General features: G+C 44.9%; 1 protein-coding gene across 1 annotated transcript in view; it reads right to left on the reverse strand.

Moving 5' to 3' along the window:
* LOC119466659 (uncharacterized) overlaps positions 1–17,472 on the reverse strand; it is a 54,268-nt gene extending 36,796 nt beyond the window's left edge. Inside the window, exon 1 of the mRNA XM_049657481.1 lies at positions 17,263–17,472. Within this exon, the coding sequence (XP_049513438.1) occupies positions 17,263–17,341 (79 nt within the window). The 5' untranslated portion in view covers positions 17,342–17,472. The remainder of the gene's footprint in view (positions 1–17,262) is intronic.
* Positions 17,473–19,111: the final 1,639 nt, after the last annotated feature.

Genomic DNA, 19,111 nt, shown 5'->3' on the forward strand with positions numbered 1-19,111 from the left:
ACCCAAGAACAGAAGTTTATATGAGCATTAAATCAGTGCAGTCATGAGGAGAGAAAAAAATTATTTGTAATTAAAAACAAATGAGAATGTGTGGTTAGCTTACCAGCAGTGAATGTGGAAACAGCCTTCCAGATGACCATTGCCATGATCATTTAATTGCAAGTCGATTGGACTAAATGAGTTGCAATTCGAGCCGACAAATTCGGCTTAATTAATTAGCATCTGCGTAATTAATTAGCAGCGTAAAATGAGCTCGAAATCAGCGGAGTTAACAAATAGAAGCAGCCTAACTGCCGACCATTAGCACGATGTATGTATGCAATTTAATTGGATAATTTCTGTGGGCAATTCGAGCAGTGAAATAATGACATAGCGAGGATTTGTTTTTACATTTCACTTGCTAATAAATTTGCTAATAAACTTGCTGACTGAGCTTTCTCGTGGAGTGAAAAAATGAACGTGATTTTCGTTTTTTTTTTTATTGCGTACTCAATGACAGTTTTCGCTTCCAGAAAAAGGATGAGAAACTATCGCAAACCATAGGTGCTCTTATACATTTAGCGCTTCTGGTTAGCCTGGCCATAAGGACTTGCACGGCTTTGAGGGAAATATTAACAGCTGACTCTGTAGAATTGTCGTACTTCAGAAAGGGTTGTGAATAGCACTGAAAAATTAATTTTATGTACATAATAGGCCTTCGAGCCATCCTTCAATAAATACATTTTATCATCATCATCATGGTCATACATCTATAAAATCGATCGTTTTTAACCACGGCAATTAGTCGGCAGTGCCACTGCCGTAGCCTTGAGAAATTTACAAATGAAAAAAGTTGTCGCAGTTTCACCTGAAAGGCGAAGCATCAATTGCGATAGCAAATTTGGAGAGAGCTATACGGAGTAATGATATTAGCTTTATCAGCTGTATAAACTTGGACATGCAGCAGACCCGGCAACGCGCAGAACTGTTGTCGACGCCGTCGGCGTTTTGCCCGCGTTCGCTCAAAATGCCTGCGGCGTTGGTGACTGTTGCCGGAGCCTCTGATATAAATAGGCACTTGGTGCCGCAGCTAAACGTCGCCTCCCTTCCCTCCCCCCCCCCCCCCCCCCCCCGCGACCTTTCGTGCGTGAGAAGAAGGCGCGTTTGCTCTACATATATGGTGATTGTAAAGGAGGAAAGAGACGCCTACTTCTGCAGCCCTTGAGGAAGCACGGCGCAGAACGCGCGTTTGTTCTCCGCCGTGCGTTCACTCCCCATGAAAGAGCGCGTCCCTCGCGCCCTTTCACTCGCACATACAGCGTTCGGCGGCGCGCGGCGACGATTTCATCTCCATTGACGTCATACGGAACCTCACGGCGACGGCGACGGCAACGGCGACGGCGACGCCGACGGCAGAAATCTGCTTTTGAGTGTCCATATAATTGCTATCGCAATAAAACAAAAATTTGCAGAGCCAGGGCACATGTTGGAAAGTATGTGAAGTGAAGGGAAGCTTTAGCGAATCGGTTAATTCAATGCTTTACAACTAACGGCCATACGCAAAACTTTGTTTACTTTCATCCATTGAAACGCGCAATCTCACGGAATGTATATGCTTATCCACCACAATGGTGGTCTTCACAACCTTTACCAACGGCTTTTCCAGATTTGATTTTCAAATGAATATGCATAAATTACATAAATTGAGTGAATAAACACACACATGCGAAATGACGATGAGTACTTAGCATCGACACGCTCGAATCGATGAGCAATGTAAAGCGCATGGCAAGGCGCTTGGCGTGTTTAGGAAATATTAAAGCACAACACTTCTTGCGTTACTAAATTTACACTACCAATTTGCTAGCATAAATGGTCAGCAAGTGCCGTGGTCGATTATGCTGCGTGTGCTTCACAGTTTAATGCAAAAATTAGATAAACTGTGGTTTCGTTCAATACATTGGGGTATTAACATTTGTGTTCTACTTCATGGCGTACTTTCTCGCAGACAGATAGCTATAGAAATTTATTGACACATATTTGAATATTTATCCAAAAACATGAGTGCTCGGCGGTACAACCTGTGCTTCTCCAAAGTAGGACTATAAATACTCTTGAAATTGCCGATAAATTACATGTCGCGTAGTAACTTCGTTGTTGTTTTGTATGTGTTCCGGTTTATCATTAGATAATTTCTTTCACTGCACGATTATGCGAAGTCATTGTGCCATATTGTTGTCCCCTGGTAAGTATGACCACTATACGTACCAATATTTGATGCTTAATGAAGATAACGAAAAGAAGAAGGCAATGAAGATAAGAAAAGAGTTAGGAGCGCCACCAGTGGTTTTACTGTAGCGTATACCTGGGGCACATACGGCATAGATAAACGTATAGCATACATATGCATAAATATATATGAAACATCACAGTGATGGCGACGCCTACGGTTAAAATTTGTCTGGAGCGTCCATATAATTGCTATCACAACAAAAAAAATGTCACAGTTTCGCCCTAAGGGCGAAGCAATGAATGCGATAGCAACACAGCAATGTCATACGAAGTAAGGTGAGCGGCTTTGGTAGCAATATGAACTGTAGTAAACATGAGCTGATTTAGTAAGCAGGTGTGCTGCGGCGCAAGTAGACCGACATGAAGAGAGACTCGATGACCACGAGACGGCGCGTGTGAAACGGTGGTGTTGATGAGAAGCGCTTCCCGTGGGCAGCGCGTGCGAAGGGACACACCTGTAGCCCTGCACGGGCAACACTGCATGTGTAGCGTGCGTTGGAAAATGTGGCCCGACTATTACTTACTGAATGAACAAGCGTGTTGTGAGCGCGCACAAACAAACATGAATAGATCACACTGAATGACTGCAGACAACGACTGTCAAAACGCTGGCAGCAAGCGCATACGCCGCAGCGGGCGAAGGTACGTGCGGTCTATCGCTTCAACGGAAACTGAGCGGCGAATGCACAGTGCATACAAAGGTCAGAGCCGTGTGGAGATAAGAGACGGTGCGGGCGAGCGACGAGCGCGGTTGTTGGCAGAGTATAAGTGCGCCCCCCCCCCTCCCCGCTCCCTCCGGCGCTGGCTTCCTGCTTCCTTGCTTGCGCGTGGGAGATTGAGTGCGTTCGCTCTCTGTGATAGCGCGCGTCCCCGCACGCTTCCGCTCGGGCATACGGCGCACGGCGAAGATTTTATCTATACGGAACCTCACGGCGACGGCGACGGCGACGCCGACGGCAGAAATCCGGTTGAAGTGTCCATATAATTGCTATCGCAATAAAAAGAACATATGTCTATCGCGATCTGCTCACATTTTTACTAGCGTACTAGCCTTATTTCAAGATTCATTGGCAGTTTCTTTATCCGAAAGTTTGCTCGTGTTAAATAACGATGCCCGTTTGAAATAGCGAGCCGAATGCAGTTGTGGGTTCGGCTTCCATGAGGTGTAATGTCGAATTTTCTTCTTATCCCTGTACTTGGGGGCTTTTCCTTCATTGAGAACATTGTGTTCACCACAAAGTTTATCTTAATATGTAAAGAACTGTACAGTTCAATAAAAACTGTGTCTATATACTATGCTGTGTCTGGCTTCATTGTCTGCTGGCTTGATATCGTTCAAATAAAGCGATTGTAAATATTGAAGGGGCGCTTGGTTATCCCTATCTGGATGAATGCGTAAGCATTGCGACCACCGCGCGATGCCTATGCTCTTTCAGATGCCTATGCCTATGCCTACGATCGTCATTGGTGAGCGGCACATTCCTTGTGGCACATGCCTAGTTACCCAAATTGGCGTCAGATGCGTTCGTTGAAGAGCGACTTCATCCGGAGCCACCCCACCACAACGTCCCTCATTACCGACAGTTCCGTTTAAGCTGGATGCGCACGATGGACCAAACTCCGCGCAACATTACTCGTACGTGGCTCAGTGTCGTCCTATCCCGCCGTACAACAAGTGTGACGCAGGTAAGTTGCTGGCGGCGCAATTTGCTGCGTGTCAGCAACGTCATGCTTGTTCGCAGAATTTGCTCCGACGGGTGAATCCAGCTTTAGGGACGTTACAAGCCTCGTAATTTAATTTTAAATCAAGATTCCTGCCACCTGCTCTCTGGAAGCAGGAGACTGAGAATGTCCAATAAACCAACCAACTGTAGCCGCCCTCACTGCATTGCTGCATTTTTTGAACGTTATTCGTTTACGCACCGAGAAGTGTATGCTAGTTGCTGCGAAGCACTCAATTTCCCGGCCTTCCGCGTCAGCGTTTGCTCACGCGGATGCGTATCTGCATCTCGGATCTTAATTTCCATCCTTCCGGGCGTTCGCACTTCGCAAGGTGTGGCACGTGCTTCAGGTTTCGCGGCGCCGTTCCTTGCATATTATGGTAATATCCAACTTCTCTGTGCTCTTCCGAGCTCACGTGTGTACGCGTGGCGCTCTTTCCCGAAACGAGCCATTCAGAAGGCACTGTTTGTTTTGTAATCGTTCCGAGTATGAATGTATGACATTTGCGATTCCTTTTTTCCGCGTGTGCATGTCTTTTCTTTTAGATTAGAATCCAATAAAATGGTAAGGTAGGTCTCTTTAGAGCCTGAAACCCCGAAATCCTAAATACATTCTTCAGACAAGACTAAAAAGGAAATGATAAACAATAAAGAAAGTCTTGATAAGCGCTACACAAACACAAGTCACAAGGACACAAATAGTGTAACTGCGGGTACAAGCACCGTCGGCGGTCGCGGCAACAACAATCACAAAAGCGAAGACGACGACGACATTCGCGATTCGTAGTGGCGGCACTACCTGTGTTTTTGAGACTTGTGTTCGTGTTAAATAAGTCTTAAAATGGGGCTAGTTGGCACGGCATCATTCCGTTTCCTAGACTGATATTTCGGACAAAAGACAGTGAGGTGGACACGGTTGAACAAATGCCTTCTTCTAAGTCCATGTCCTTTTCGTGGTCTTTTGTGCGAGATATCAGCTCAGTAAACGAAATGCTGCGTTCATGGGTCTGGAGCATATTGCCATTTTCTTTTAGCTTGATTTTTTTTCTAGATATCTATATTTTTTCTACATTCAATAGAATAAACAAACAAAAAGAAGAAGAAGCAAAGGAAGAAGAAACAACCGAAGGAAAAATAGGGAAACTAAGGATAAGGAGAGATAGAAGAGAAAGAGCAACCGAATGAGAAAAATAGACAAAAAAAAAGAAGAAAAGAAGATGAAGGGAAAGAGTGAAAAGCGGAAACAGTTGAAAAAGAGAGAATAAAAACAATAAAATGAAGAAGGAGAAGAAGAAGCAGTACCAGCAGCAACAGCAACAAAAACGTCACAGTGACAACACTACTGGCGTTCCCATATTGTGCACGATTCCTTTACTTGTCTTGTGCAAGGTCGCCCACTTCCATGGGAACCGACTTCCAACTACTCCAGCACGCATTAGTAACTTTAATACCTAATATTAGCCGGCAGGCTATAGCTTAATGAATAATTATCGGTGTTGGTAGTTATACTAGTCGCTTTCTTCCATAATATAGAGGAAATGTGGCAGTTATATCGAAATCGTACAAACCATTCAAACTGAAAGGCGATGCATGTCTCTGCGCATACATACCGTTTACAGATTTCCCATATTTTCCTATAAACATGCGCTGTCAGCCTTCCGTCACCTCCTCATACCTAGTCAATTTTTTATACCATTTCTCTTTCATACCTTGTATTCTGTGAGCGAAAGTATTGAAATCACGTAAAAGTTAATTGCCAAATTACTTAAACAAAAATGAGAACCATCGCTGTTTTACAGCTTGGCAGACGATCGAATGCACCAGTGACAAAAGAAAATGCCAGCATACCACGACAAAACTTCTCGAACATATGTCAGGAGCTGCCCGTGTCCGCATTTCCAGGGACGCACGCTACATTACCATTACTCACGGCATCGGAGCGCTTGCGGAAACACTTCGCTTCTTTCGCAAGGCATGCATCGTGGTCGACGACAGCAGAGAAATGGGAGACGCCTACAACAACGAAAGCGTCACGCTAAGCTGTGCATGCTCACGCAGTTCTGTATCGAAGTGCCTTGTCTTAATTGTATCGGAACATTGTGAAAGCTACGCGTGCAACCGAACATACAGGAATGTGTTCTACAAGAGTGTTAGGCAAAATGTCTTATGTGGTGTAGAAGAGCTTTTCCGTAGACAGAATGGTTCGTGTCTATGAAATCGAACTTTGTGTATGTGAATATGGCCTTAGTTTAGCCACGGCTAGGCTTGAACCAGGGGCGGATCTAGGGTAATGTCCACCGTAGGCGAGGGGGCAAAGGATATTCACTCAACCAGATAGAGACAGATGGCAGGACTCTCAATGCACGCGCAATTTTATAAGCGCATACATTGCTTGTGCGTGCTATATAATACCAAGACTAAGTCAGGTGTCAAGACGTGTAGGCATTTCTCAGGGGAGGTTCTGGATCTGTTAATGGGCATGTATTATATCATTTAACTTATACATATCTGCGCGTTTAACGGCATATAAATAATTTGCTCGATCCCATACACGGGATCGAAACCGCGCCCTCGTGCTTCAGCAGCGAACCACCATAGCTACCGCGGCATGCCATACAGGTTTGTTCATTGCGGCCACAGCGTCTGTCATACTCGTATCAATTGATGATAATTTTATCAAGAGCAACATTCATGACGCCCTGTGTATACCACATAAATGCGATAGCAATATAAAGCGATGAGCGTGGAGGGATGGCTGAAGGGAAGCAAGGAAGGAAGGAAAGAGTAGAGAAGGAAAGGCAGAGAGGTTAACCAGTTCAGCACAACCGGTTTGCTACCCTACACATGAGAGCGGGATGAGGGGGATGAAAGATGGGGAGAAGAGAGAGAGAGAGCACAGCACACTCTTCGTCAGTCGCAGTCCGTCACTCTTGCGTGGTACGTGATATCACTGTCACAACCGCTTGTCCAAGCCCGTTTCGTTTAAAAACCTAAGTGTTCCCTTCGTCGCCTTCAGTTGCGATGTCTTCTGTCGACGACACGTGAGAATCGTTTAAATTGACATTGGGGGTAGCTTCACCGAGCATAGACATGGGTGTCGCATGCAACATGACGGTGTTATATAGTACGATCCACGGTTAAAGGGAGCAGTGCAATGTCAGAGAGCCAGCTTTTGCTGGCTCTCTAACAGCAAGTGCCGGCTGAAACTCGTCAATGAACCGCACTGGTTTGCAAAGAAAGCTGCAAATGCAACCAAGCCACAGCTGTCTGCTGCAAGGCTCGGCGAGTGTACACTTACAATAGGAAAAAAATAGCACGCGCTGTGCAGACGCATGTTTTCGTTTTAAGAGTGAGCCGCTGTGTACAGCGTGTCAAGAAAAAGAAAAAAGAAGAAATACAAGAAATAGAGCAGCGATCCGGTGTTCGCCGGAGAGACTGTGACTTTTCCTCCATTTTATATATTTATTTGTTTGGATGGCACTACACGGTTGTCATGTTGTAGGAGAAGAAAGGCGACATCAACGGTCGCCTCATCAGGCCAATAAGCAAGTAATTGAATTCTGGGCTATTACGTGCCTAACCCACGGTCTGATCATGAGGCACGCCATGGTGAGGGACTGCGGATTAATTCTGACTAACTGCGGTTCCTTAACGTGCACCCAATGCACTGTTCACGCGCGTTCTTGCATTTGGCCCCCATCGAAATGCGGCTACCGCGGCCAGGATTTGATCTCTCGACTTCGTGCTTGGCAGCGCAAGGCCAAAGGCACTACGACACCACTACGGGTGACGAGGCCACTAGCGCCACAATATACTTTCACCCCACAACGCCATTAGAGAAAGAAGACGTTAAACGTAATGCATAAAGGATAACAAACAGTTTGCTCGCGATAACTTAGCCCGACTCAACCTTCTGTAGTTACAGGAGAAAAGTAATAAACAAAAGGATAACAAGAATGTATGTGCAGTGCATAAACAAGCACACGGTATACACCCATTGAAGCTGAGTACGTGTGTATAAAGTAAAGGAGGGAAAAAAATACACGCAACGAACTAGTGTGTGACTTTCTTTTACCCGTTTGCAAAAATTTACTCCTTTTTTAAATTGCGACAGGGTGCAATACCTTAACAAAAATAACAAGTTAACGCGGGATGCCGGGAAATGTGCCATGTCGTTTTTTGCAATGTCACCTTTTCCACTACATTACTGGAGTCACATTTGCCTGACTGCAGTATTTGCTTAATTCTGCGAAGAAACTGTATGACCGAGGAAATGCCTTCGCGGTGATTTAAAGCTTTTGTTCAGGCGCAAGAAGTTGCCGTCACGTTCCTGGCTTTCGTAGCTTTATTTATTTGCTATTTACGGCTTTATGTCCTGTTTCGCCTTGTAGTTTGTTATTATCAAACAGGTCACGGCGTGCTAAACGTAATACGCAGCGCACTTTGCACTTGCTCTTGCTTCTGGAACGGCGTATTCCTTGTTTAGAAATGGGCTGCCACGAAACACAGTGAAGCAACAATGACTACTACAACAGCAACAACCAAAGTGACATGTTTTATAACTGCATGCAACACCGCAATATTCACATGTTAGGGAGTTTTTTGGAATGGAATAGTGGCTTTACAAATCTCTCATTAGCTCGAGGAAAAGTTCACCAGAACGCGGAGAGCGTACATTCGCTTACCTCTCCCCGATCCCTAGCAGTAGCAGCACAAGGAGGCAAAATATGACCTAGATCACACTTTCTTTTATTTATTTTTTACTTCAGTATACCGAAACTCCAGAACGCTTTTGTGTATGCCCAGGAAACAGAAAATGAGGTCTCGGCGTAGCCCAGGAACTACTACACAGTGAGGTTAAGTATAGAGCAGTAACTTTTCTTTTTATGCTGCGAGAAAGAGCCTCTGAGCTTAGAAAAGCACCTAACAGAAGCTTGTGAACCTCAATTTGGAGGCTGCACTTGTACGCAACAGTGCAGGCCATAGGAGAATCACATATAAAGATGCATCGCTTATAACGACAAGTGTATTTAGCAACATCTGCATGCTTTCGCATTAACAGCTCGCAGAAATAAATTGTATTCGGAGATGCGAGTACCGAATAGCAACAATAAAAGTTTGGTTTTGGAATAATTGTTTGACGGGCAAAGAGGATCTTAACTGAAATGACACGACAAAATTTCGCTAAGCGAACGATGTCAATGTGGGCTCAAGACTTCGGGTAAGATTTTTCTAATATTCTGAACGCGTGATGTATGTTGGCGAACGATTTATTGAAGCTCGAAGGACAGCCAATGTTCGCACGTTAAGCGACAGTATGAGACACAGATTTCTGATCTCAGAGTATGTGGGTGTGAATTCTAGAGCTTAACGCCTACCCCACAATTTCTTACAGCTCTTGGCCGAACTATTTCTCAGTTAGGTGTTTACTAGGCGGCTTCTTCAGTGATGATATATTGATACACACACATACTCACTTGAATGAGCCATTGTAACAAGGAAGCTGTTTCTATCTGAATCGTATCAAAACAGCGCCAACGCGTTGTCTCCCTTACGAGATTGCAGAAATTTTTTGTTTTGTTTTTGTGTGTGTGTGTGTGGAAGGTTTCAGGTGAGTCCAGGTACAGCAAGAGATTTTAGCTATCTCTTATAGCAGTTAATGGTCACATCCAATGGTTACAATAGTAACACCTTTATAAGTTGATTGCACTTAATTACAAAGCAAAGTCCACTGTTGTTTCTAGCATTTGGTTCGAGCCTGGATAAATTTCTTGAATGAAGAAATAAAATTAGTCTTGTTCCTCTTCGCGCTGTCCGCGTACTTTTGTGCGCCTCTGGACATAACGAAATGAGGCCGACACTGCTGCTTCCTCGGAAAAAAACAACAAGAAGAAACTCGAAAGTGCTATTTTACGACAGGCTAAGCAGGATTTCTCCGCCAACTTTATCTTTTTGTCCCCAAGGCAATTAGGCACTCGGCAGAATAGCGCTGCAGTGACTAATTATGTTTCAACGTCGAGCGACGCTTCTTGTGTCGTTGCACAGGACCCGCAGTGATTAGTTGAGGGCCAAGTGAAGAGCTTAGGCCGAATCTCGCCGCACAGGAAGCAGTACAGGTCTGCGATGGCATTAGCATAATGAGCCTGCTCATGTTTTTTTGAAAAGATGTGACTGATTAAGATTACCAAACTTAGTATGCTACGCTTCTCTGGCCGTTGACCTTGCGTTCGTACAGATTTTCTTCGTTCTACGCAGTTGAAACCGAACTCGAGAAAAGAAAAGCAATTACGCACCATGGTTACCAGGAGATCGATAAGCTACTTCAGGGTAAACTGTGGACAAAGAACTGCTATACGAGTGTGCCGCATACGCTTGGCTAATGCTCAGATCCCTGCACCTGTTAATGTAACTCCTAATTACTGGACTATTTTGGCACACCGATATTGTATTTTTTTTTTCTTGCGCTCGGAGCCTACGTACGAGCAAGAAATGGACAGCAAGTTACGAACCTTAGCTGAACCACGCTTTTATTTAACGACTTACGGGTGGCATCGATTCTCTCGATGTGCTGGATCGCTGTGTAAGTGGGGAGTAAAGTTGTAAGTCTTCATTCAATCGCGTTTTTCAAAGCGGAACTTTCGGTGCCTCATCTTCCGGTTTTTGCGTGTCGTCTTCGTGTTTCCTGCTACTGCCTATATAGTACGGAATTTCGACCTACAATGTGGTGCCAGTGACAGCACTTCTGTTCTGTATACTAAAACAACAAATGAAGACTGAATAGCTTGTGTATGTAATACCGGCTTATGCGCATATTTAAAGCCCACATCCATCTTAATGTAATACGTCTTAATTTCAACAGCCTCTTTGATCTTCGTTAATATTTAATATTTGGGTTACCTCCTTCCTGAGCCATTGAGCATATGTGTCTCCGTGTATGTGGTCATTGTGTGCACCACACCATAAAACATTGGAAGCTTCGCGCCACCTATAGGTACCAACAGCGCATATGTTTTTCAGAAGAGTGGAATTTTGAGGCAGTTGGTGATGCATATTTGAGTACGGTGAAACGCGAAAGATGGGACAAAGTGTATTTTGCGCTCGGAGTCTATGAGCAGGAAATGGACAGCAAGTTGCGAGTCTTAGCTGAATCACGCTTTTACGACTTCTGGAGCCGTCTGTCTGGCCTCACTTTGTCGCGTCTTTCGCGCTTCACCGTACTCAAAAGTGCGTATGTCCTTTTGGTTATTTTCGCAGCACATCTTATGAGCCAATTTGTTGGATTGGCGTTCAGATCCAAAAAGTGCGTCTGTGAATCAAATCGTATACTGATGCGGAGATAACGAGCGATAAGAATGCACCAACGAAATACCCGTAGCTCTTCAAACATAACTTATTTGTTCCCACTTCCAATGCGAGCAGACATTTCAGGCTGTAAAGTCGCTGTGCGCTCGAAGTAAAATACCGGGAAGCATCGTGGATGCATCAGTGGCTACAACTTTCTCTTGCTCCGTACGTTGTCGCGGGTTCGATTACCGTCAGTGCCGGCAGCATTTTGATAGGACAGCTTTTCTATTTCGCCCACGGCAGCCCAAAATAAACGTGAAGAATGGATACGGCAGTTTAATGGCAACGCACTGTAATGAATGTGGCTCTTTTCAATTTTTTTTCTTTTTGTAAGACAGTTATTCGGGTGAGGAGGAGACAAAACGGAAAGTGAAGTTATGGAGACCCAGCATATCAAACGTAAAGGTGACAGTGCGTCAGCAAGGCTTCCTCGTCTCTTGAAGAAAAATAATTGATGTTCTTGGATGGCTCTCTCGGTTCGAGTTGAAACGCGTGCCAGCCTTCAATTACTGTTGTTATTTTGTGTCACGGCGATTACGTTCACCAGGAAAGCAGGATGCGCATATAAATCGTGTGTGCACCTGCGAATAAAGATCAGCTGGTAGGTGGCGCCCAGGTTGTTGTAGCTGTTTCGTCCCCGTCTTTAGCGTCGTCAGCGATACGTCTGTGGCTTTACGCACCACTGAACGCCAGTTTCTGCACCATATGATTGGGTAACGATGCAAACTTTGAGTTATGTGCGCAAATGTACGTGCGCACAAGGCCATCTTCTCCTATAAATTTGACTCTTGTCTGCTTTCAATAAATTAGTTGCAAGTGACGCTCTTTCCTGTCCTGACTTTTTTCCGTCCTTGGTTGCGTCTAAACACTACGGAATAAGATGAACCAACTAGCCCAGCAACAAGTCCTGATTCGTCAAGTGTGTTGGACGTCGTTCGTGGGTTTGATCTACGCGGAACGTTACGAATTGCACTGCGATAGTAATAACATGGACACTAGAGGCAGCGCTGTCGTGCTGCCCTGCTATCGACAGCGCATGCGCGGCCCACGCGTGGAAGGCAAGGACTCATTCATACCGGTGACTCGCAGAGGTAGCACGACCAAGATAATCACAAACAGCACAAACGGTCGCTTTGGTCAAAAGCGACTGTTTTGGGTCAGTCGCTCACTGCTCGATTTCTCAGTCGCACGGCTGTAGTCGCAAACCTATTGAACCAATCAACGGCGCAAGAGCAGGACGTCTGTATATGCTGACGCTTATACTACCGGGCGAACATTACCGTTCGTGCTGAGCAAATGTGTGCATATCACGCTGTGGTGCGTACGCTATATAGTCTGAGCGGAACGGACATTAAACGTCAAGATAAATATTTAATCCACTCTTTCGGCACTGACAAACGCCGACGGCCTTCATTCGGTCTCATGCCGTGCATCCATTGAAGTGTAACGCCTGCAGCTCCCCTGGCGGAGCTCCCCATCACGCCACCGTTCGCTCTCAGGCAAAACTGCCAATTTTTCTTCCCTTTAAGAGAAAATTTCAGATCGGAGGCTCCGCTTTCTGCTGCTGAATACTTGCTACATAAAAGTGTTTTTCCGACCGTGAAAGAAGGCCGCGAACACATGCAAAGTACCTCAAGCGGCCAGTTGCACTGCAATTTTGCGTGTATTCGCGGGCTTCTTTCACGGTCGGAAAAACACTTTTATGTAGCACGTATTAAGCAGCAGAAAGCTGTATCGGGAGCTTTTCTTTTTTTATATTGCTCTGCAATTTTCTCATTGACACTTTAAATCTAATTATAATATTTGCGAAGTTGGTTTATTAATTAGGACTATAATTGCGTAATTAGGTGGAATGCAAAAAAAATAATCTGAGTATCTCCAAGCGACGGCAAACAACATTATCTTGGTTCTGTTCAGCTACGTGCAATTTACATATGTTTAAATCTTGGTGCATGATAGTTGGGACACCCTGTATATATATAAGTATACAGATGCGCGGGAATGACTGTATACGGGTATATTTACAAGCGCATATGCATGTAGCTCTGCCCAGAACGAACAGCCCGTGCCTTTGAACAGCCGAACAGCTCGTGAACAACCGGCAATCTGTCGTTGTAGTATACAGGTAGGGTGGTCGTTGTAGAGGTTGACGAGGTTGGCCATGGTGAAAACCTCGAGTGAGCGTCCGCTGCGGAACTCCGTGGCAAGGACAGGGACCTCAACCGGCCGCCAAATATGTTACGTATAAAAATGCACGCGAAGGACTATATACAGGTATATTTACAAGCTCATATGCATGTAGCTCTGCCCAGAACGAACAGCCCGTGCCAGGTTATAATGACGTCCTCTTCGTCCCTTCAGCCATGACAGGCTTGCTCTTGGTCACTGAAATAACTGTTTCGCAGCATTATATATATAGGGTGCAAATAACTGCTTCTGATTCAATGAAATGTGACAAAGATGCGCACAAGGCACGGTTGCATAACCCAGATCGATCGCTGTGATTTCAGCGCCAAACTGCCTGAACTGTAGACGAAACACTGCTTCTTGCCCAGTGATCAGCGAGCAGTCATTAGGCCCATTGCTAACTCCCAAATGGTGTCTCAAGGCAGTTCGAATGTTATGCACAGAACGCAAAGAAATTGGTGGTGCGGAACACGTTGTTTGGTCCTTCCAGCGCTTCAGTGCCGATAGGAGACATTTGCACCCGCCGCGGTGGCTCAGTTTGCTAAGGCGTTGCGCTGCTGAGCACGAGGTCGCGGAGTCAAATCCCGGCCGCGGCGGTCGCATTTCGATGGAGGCGAGATGCAAAAACGCCCGTGTGCTTGCGGTGCAGTGCAGGTTAAAGAAGCCCAGGTGGTCAAAATTAATCCGGAGCCCTTCACTACGGCGTGCCTCATAATCAGAACTGGTTTTGGCACGTAAAACTCCAGAAAGAAGGATACCTTTGCATGAGAACTTTAAATCAAGGGTCCTTTTTTTATTGCAGATAAAGTTCACTGAAGGACCGAGGACAGCGCGTAAGGAGCTATCGTGCTTGTTGCTAGCCTATCCACGCGACACGGAACTTAAATGTCGGTAGTAATGCGTAAGCACAGGCGGAGCGATTGCCGGTCCAGACGGCCAGGCTAACCTCGCTCTATAGGATAACCTCTAATTAACCAGGCTAACTTCGCCTTAACCAACCAGCCAACCCAAACATGTTGAACTGTCATAACATTCAGAAAAACAGACCATGCTTTTGTTGCACTTCTACTTACTTTTGGAATAGACGCGGATGTTTATTTGTCACTTTTCCTTCTTTTCGAGAAACCCCCGTCACAAGCACACGTTATGGCGAGTCGACAACCCTGACTTCTGCACAGGGAATTACTGATCCGCATTCAATATGGTAAGCAAGTTTGGAAAGGTAAAGGGGCCTGAACCTTTACCTTTTTTTTTTTTTCAGGGCCAGCGAGATAAAGCAAATTAATAAAAGCGAACGCATCGAAAACTGCATTACTGCACGCGATCGTGTGTGTCTGAAGGCACTGAAAATCAATAAGTGTCGTTAACTAAAAGTGTACAACACACGCCAAGCATTCATTTTTAAATATATATACCCAAACATACTAATTGAGCTCAATGATAAAGCAATTTGTCCCCGTTTTCTTTCTTTTTTCGAGGTGAAGACTCTGGTCACATGGTAGGGAACAAGGCGTAAAACTGGTCGTTCGCGCTGCCGTGCATCAAACCACGCTGCAAATCCGGAACAGCGGAGTTAATGGTTGATTCAGTACATAAACCAGGAACTTCGTATCTGCTCGTTAAAGCTACAGTTCTTGTTATGCGTGATGAAAGCACGTCGAAGCCTGTAGTGGCGGGTACCCAGGTTCTGCATTCAGTATCAATCGATTTTTAATTAAAAGGCGAAGGAAATCTACACACGTCACGACACACGGTTACACATATGCACGTGTTCCTCGACAATTCGGGGTCCATATTTTAGAGTTGTTAATTGTGCAGAAGTTTTCTTTCCTTCGGGGATTTCACACTGCAACAGCGAACTTTATATATATATATATATATATATATATATATATATATATATATATATATATAAAGCCAGCACAGAAGAGACATGGATGGATTGGCCTTGAGTGGACGAGGAGCAATTTCGCAAATAAGTTTCTGTACCGCTATCCGTGCAGAAAATTATTGACGCACGCGCAAAACCAAAACATATGTGCGATGCAACAAACAATCAGCCCAATTTTTAGGAAAGAGCATCATCGGCAAACAGTACATTGTTCTTAAGTAGCAGTATCACCGGCTGGCTGACACTTTTGACTTTTGCTTTACGCAGTAAGCTTTCATGAGCTCACGCGTGTTAGGGCGGTGGCTGTTCAGAATAATCCGGGTATCTTCAAGTCACGATATACAAGCGCATATAAGTGATTGCAAGCGTCGTATATGCAAGCGCCAGTATGACGCATTTTTCCATTTTTTCTGTTAGTTCCTACAACTAAAACGGTCGTCGCAGTTCTTTTTGTTTGTTTCTTTCGTTAGAGCGAAGCTCTTATTGCGACTAGAAGCGCCCCAAAACGTTATATGCGTGTTTTCCAGTTTTATTTAACCCCCCCCCCCGCCTCCCCCCAAAATAAATAAATAAGAAATAACTAATAAATAAAATAAAACAAACATAGGACTACTACATAACTCATGAAATTTATATTTATTTTGAAGAAATGTAAAAAAAATGTTGGGAGCAATACGCAGCAAGTTTTTAAGTGTGTTTGCAAATTAAGAGTTAAATGAAAATTGCCAAATCCTAGTTTATATCCTGGTCATATCTTCGTTAGCTCATATTTGGTGGAAATGGGGTTCATGTTGAGTGTAATGTGTTGCGGAACTTTAACGTTCCTGGTCGAATTATAAGCGTTGCAAATAATTACTGAACCTTTATCTAAATTGATGCGTTCCTATTCGAGGTTCCTATAGTCGGTTTACGAGGTGTCTTTGGTGAACTAAACCAGGCAACGAGTCCATATATGTTTAAACTTAGGGGCAGCTTATGGGTGATGTGTAGACAAAGTTCAATGTTTGCGCACCAATTACTGCCTTAGCAGTAAATTACCTATGCAAGCGGCCCGTAGCTTTACAAGTGTGTTTAACGAACAACGCAGGACTTACCCCGCTACCCTATTAGAACTATGAATGCCATCGAGATCAAGTTTACTGAAAATGGGGAATGCTATGGGAAATGATGTCGCGAGGTAAAATGTGTGCGAAAGAATCACCGCATTTGTAAAAAAATTATTTAACAAGTGCTCGAAAGTGTTATAAGTGGGCAAGGTTTCAAACGGGCTAGTGATATATGGGCAAGGTTTTAAAGCATGTGGTTTGATCGATTACCTGGGGAGGTATTCTGCGATGATCACTTCGGCGATACTATCCCCTTCGCGTGAAGTAACGCTCAACTAGCCCAATCAGCTGATCCGATTTTGCTCAGCCAGCCAATCAGCGCGCGCCTCACGGCGATATTATCGCCGAGGCGAGACTATCACCGAAAGTGATCGTCGCAGAATACGTCCCATGGTTAATGAAGCTCTTGTTGTAACTAGCTCAAAAAGAAACAGCTTCACTGGAAATCGGGTTTGGATTCTGCAAGGACGCACAAGTGTGCTGTAGTTTTCTTGCGCATACAGGTATTACCTGATCCTGCGTATGCTTCCGTTTCCGTGGATTTCTTGAAATATAGTTTAGAGTTACTATCTATTCTGCGCTACATGTTTAGCTACATGTAAAATAAGGTGTCAGCAGGTCTTACTACTATTCTAGATTTCGCGTATGAACAAAACAAATGCAAACAAATCAATGATAACTGAACTTCTCAGTTCAGTAAAGAAGAAGATATACATAACACCAACTGGTTAGTTGGACTCACCTTTGCCGAAGTTTGCACTAGCGCTGCATAAATGTGACGCCAAAAGGATGAAACAGCCCTGAACAACTGAATCCGACATCTGGCGTGCGTAGTTCGGTCCCTGCAACTCCTGCCGATGCGACTGGACGTATCGAGTCAAAGAAGTTGAAAGCCAGATATAGGCGTATTGCCGAGGACTGTTTTGCAAGTCACGTGAAATAGTAGCCTTTGAACTCAAGCCAGTGCAGCCGGCGAACTTCAGAAGAGGAAAACTTTCGATCGCCAGAAGTCCGGCCTTGAGCCGAAGTTCGGCGTCACGAACGGGCCAACCGTCGCAGGGCCGAATGCGAAGCGCGCTCTTCGGAACCCCGAGCCAATTTCGCGCACATGAGAGAGAGAGAGAAGATAAAGAGAGAGAGAGGGGGGAGGACCGAAAGCGACACGAGCGCCACTTTCAACCTGGCGGCGGCCCACGCAGTCGGTAGCTTCCGTCAGTTCATGAACTGCCCGAGCAACCGCGTACGTATATAGTACTCGCGCCAATCGAATCGCGAATCACGGAGTCCGCGGCGGGTCGATTTCAGCGAAAGAGAGAGAGAGCGGGAGAGAGAGAGGAGAAGACGAAAAAGTTAAAGGAGTAAGAATAGAAGGTTGGGCATTGCACAGCTGAGCGTAGAAATAAGGAAAGATGGAAATAGATAGCATGCCCTAGTCGGTATTGTCCCCTGCAGCTCGCACACAAAGCACTGCTCTAGTAATTCGGCCTCGTGAGAATGCCGTAGCGGGTGCGGCTAATCTTTCAAGCGCAGTATGTTTGGACGAGTTGGTCGATCCAAGGCGGAAAACGAGCAAAAATTATCTGTTCAGAAGGGAGCGTCTTGCCGGGCAAAGGATCCTGTGCTACACTTGCACCTTTTCGAGTTTTCGTTGTCATCATACCGGTGACAAGGAATTATCCGCCGTTCCTGACTGAATTAATGAAATGATAAATAAATGGAAATGTAAGGGGATGAAAAAACATTGCCTGTAGGTGGAATTCGAACTCACGTCTTCGCATTACGCATGCGATGCTCTTACCGATTGAGCTACCGCGGCGCCGTTTTGCCATCCACATTCTAGGGCATTTGTGTCTGTGCTGTCTTCTGTGCTGTCCTTGGTGTCATTGTTTTTTGGCTTCATATGATATTAGTAATCGAAATCGGGCCCCACGGTTACCTTTTTTCTCGATCATTACATAGCGAGGGTCTCGAATCTAGCAGCTTTGATGCCTTCAAGTAGCCTGCGTGGATTTATTGACCAGTTACCCTCACAAAAAAAAGAAAGAAAAAGAAAGCCTTCCACGCAGACGTGACGACTCCGGCAGAAAGGATCTGATCTTCCATATCCTCTGCCAAGACGGTGAGTGGTGGCGCTGCCTAACACTCGCAGGGCTAGTTCTAGCAGACAGACACAAATACCCTAAGAAGTGGACGGGAAAACGACGCCGCGTTAGCTCAATTGGTAAGAGCATCGCATGTGTAATGCGAAAACGTGGGTTCGTATCCCACGTTCGGGCAGTTGTTTCTTCATCCACTTTCATTTCCGTTCGTTTATCGTATCTTTCATTCAATTAGAACGTACAGATAATTTCCCCTATGCTGTCCTTGGTGACATTGTTTGTTGGCTTCGTATGGTATCACTATATATACAGATAGACAATGCGAGTTGGTAAAGGCGAATAAACAAGTCATAGACTTCAATATAAATAAACAATAAAAACAAAAGGAACGTATACAACTTCGCCAGAGGTAAAATTAGTTGAACAGTACGGTTAGGGGTGACCCATTACGGAAATAATATACAAGTCTGTTCTGAAGGATGCAGGTTCAAA

The sequence above is a fragment of the Dermacentor silvarum genome, chromosome 10, assembly GCF_013339745.2.
Source record: "Dermacentor silvarum isolate Dsil-2018 chromosome 10, BIME_Dsil_1.4, whole genome shotgun sequence".
Classification (NCBI taxonomy): Eukaryota; Metazoa; Arthropoda; class Arachnida; order Ixodida; family Ixodidae; genus Dermacentor; species Dermacentor silvarum.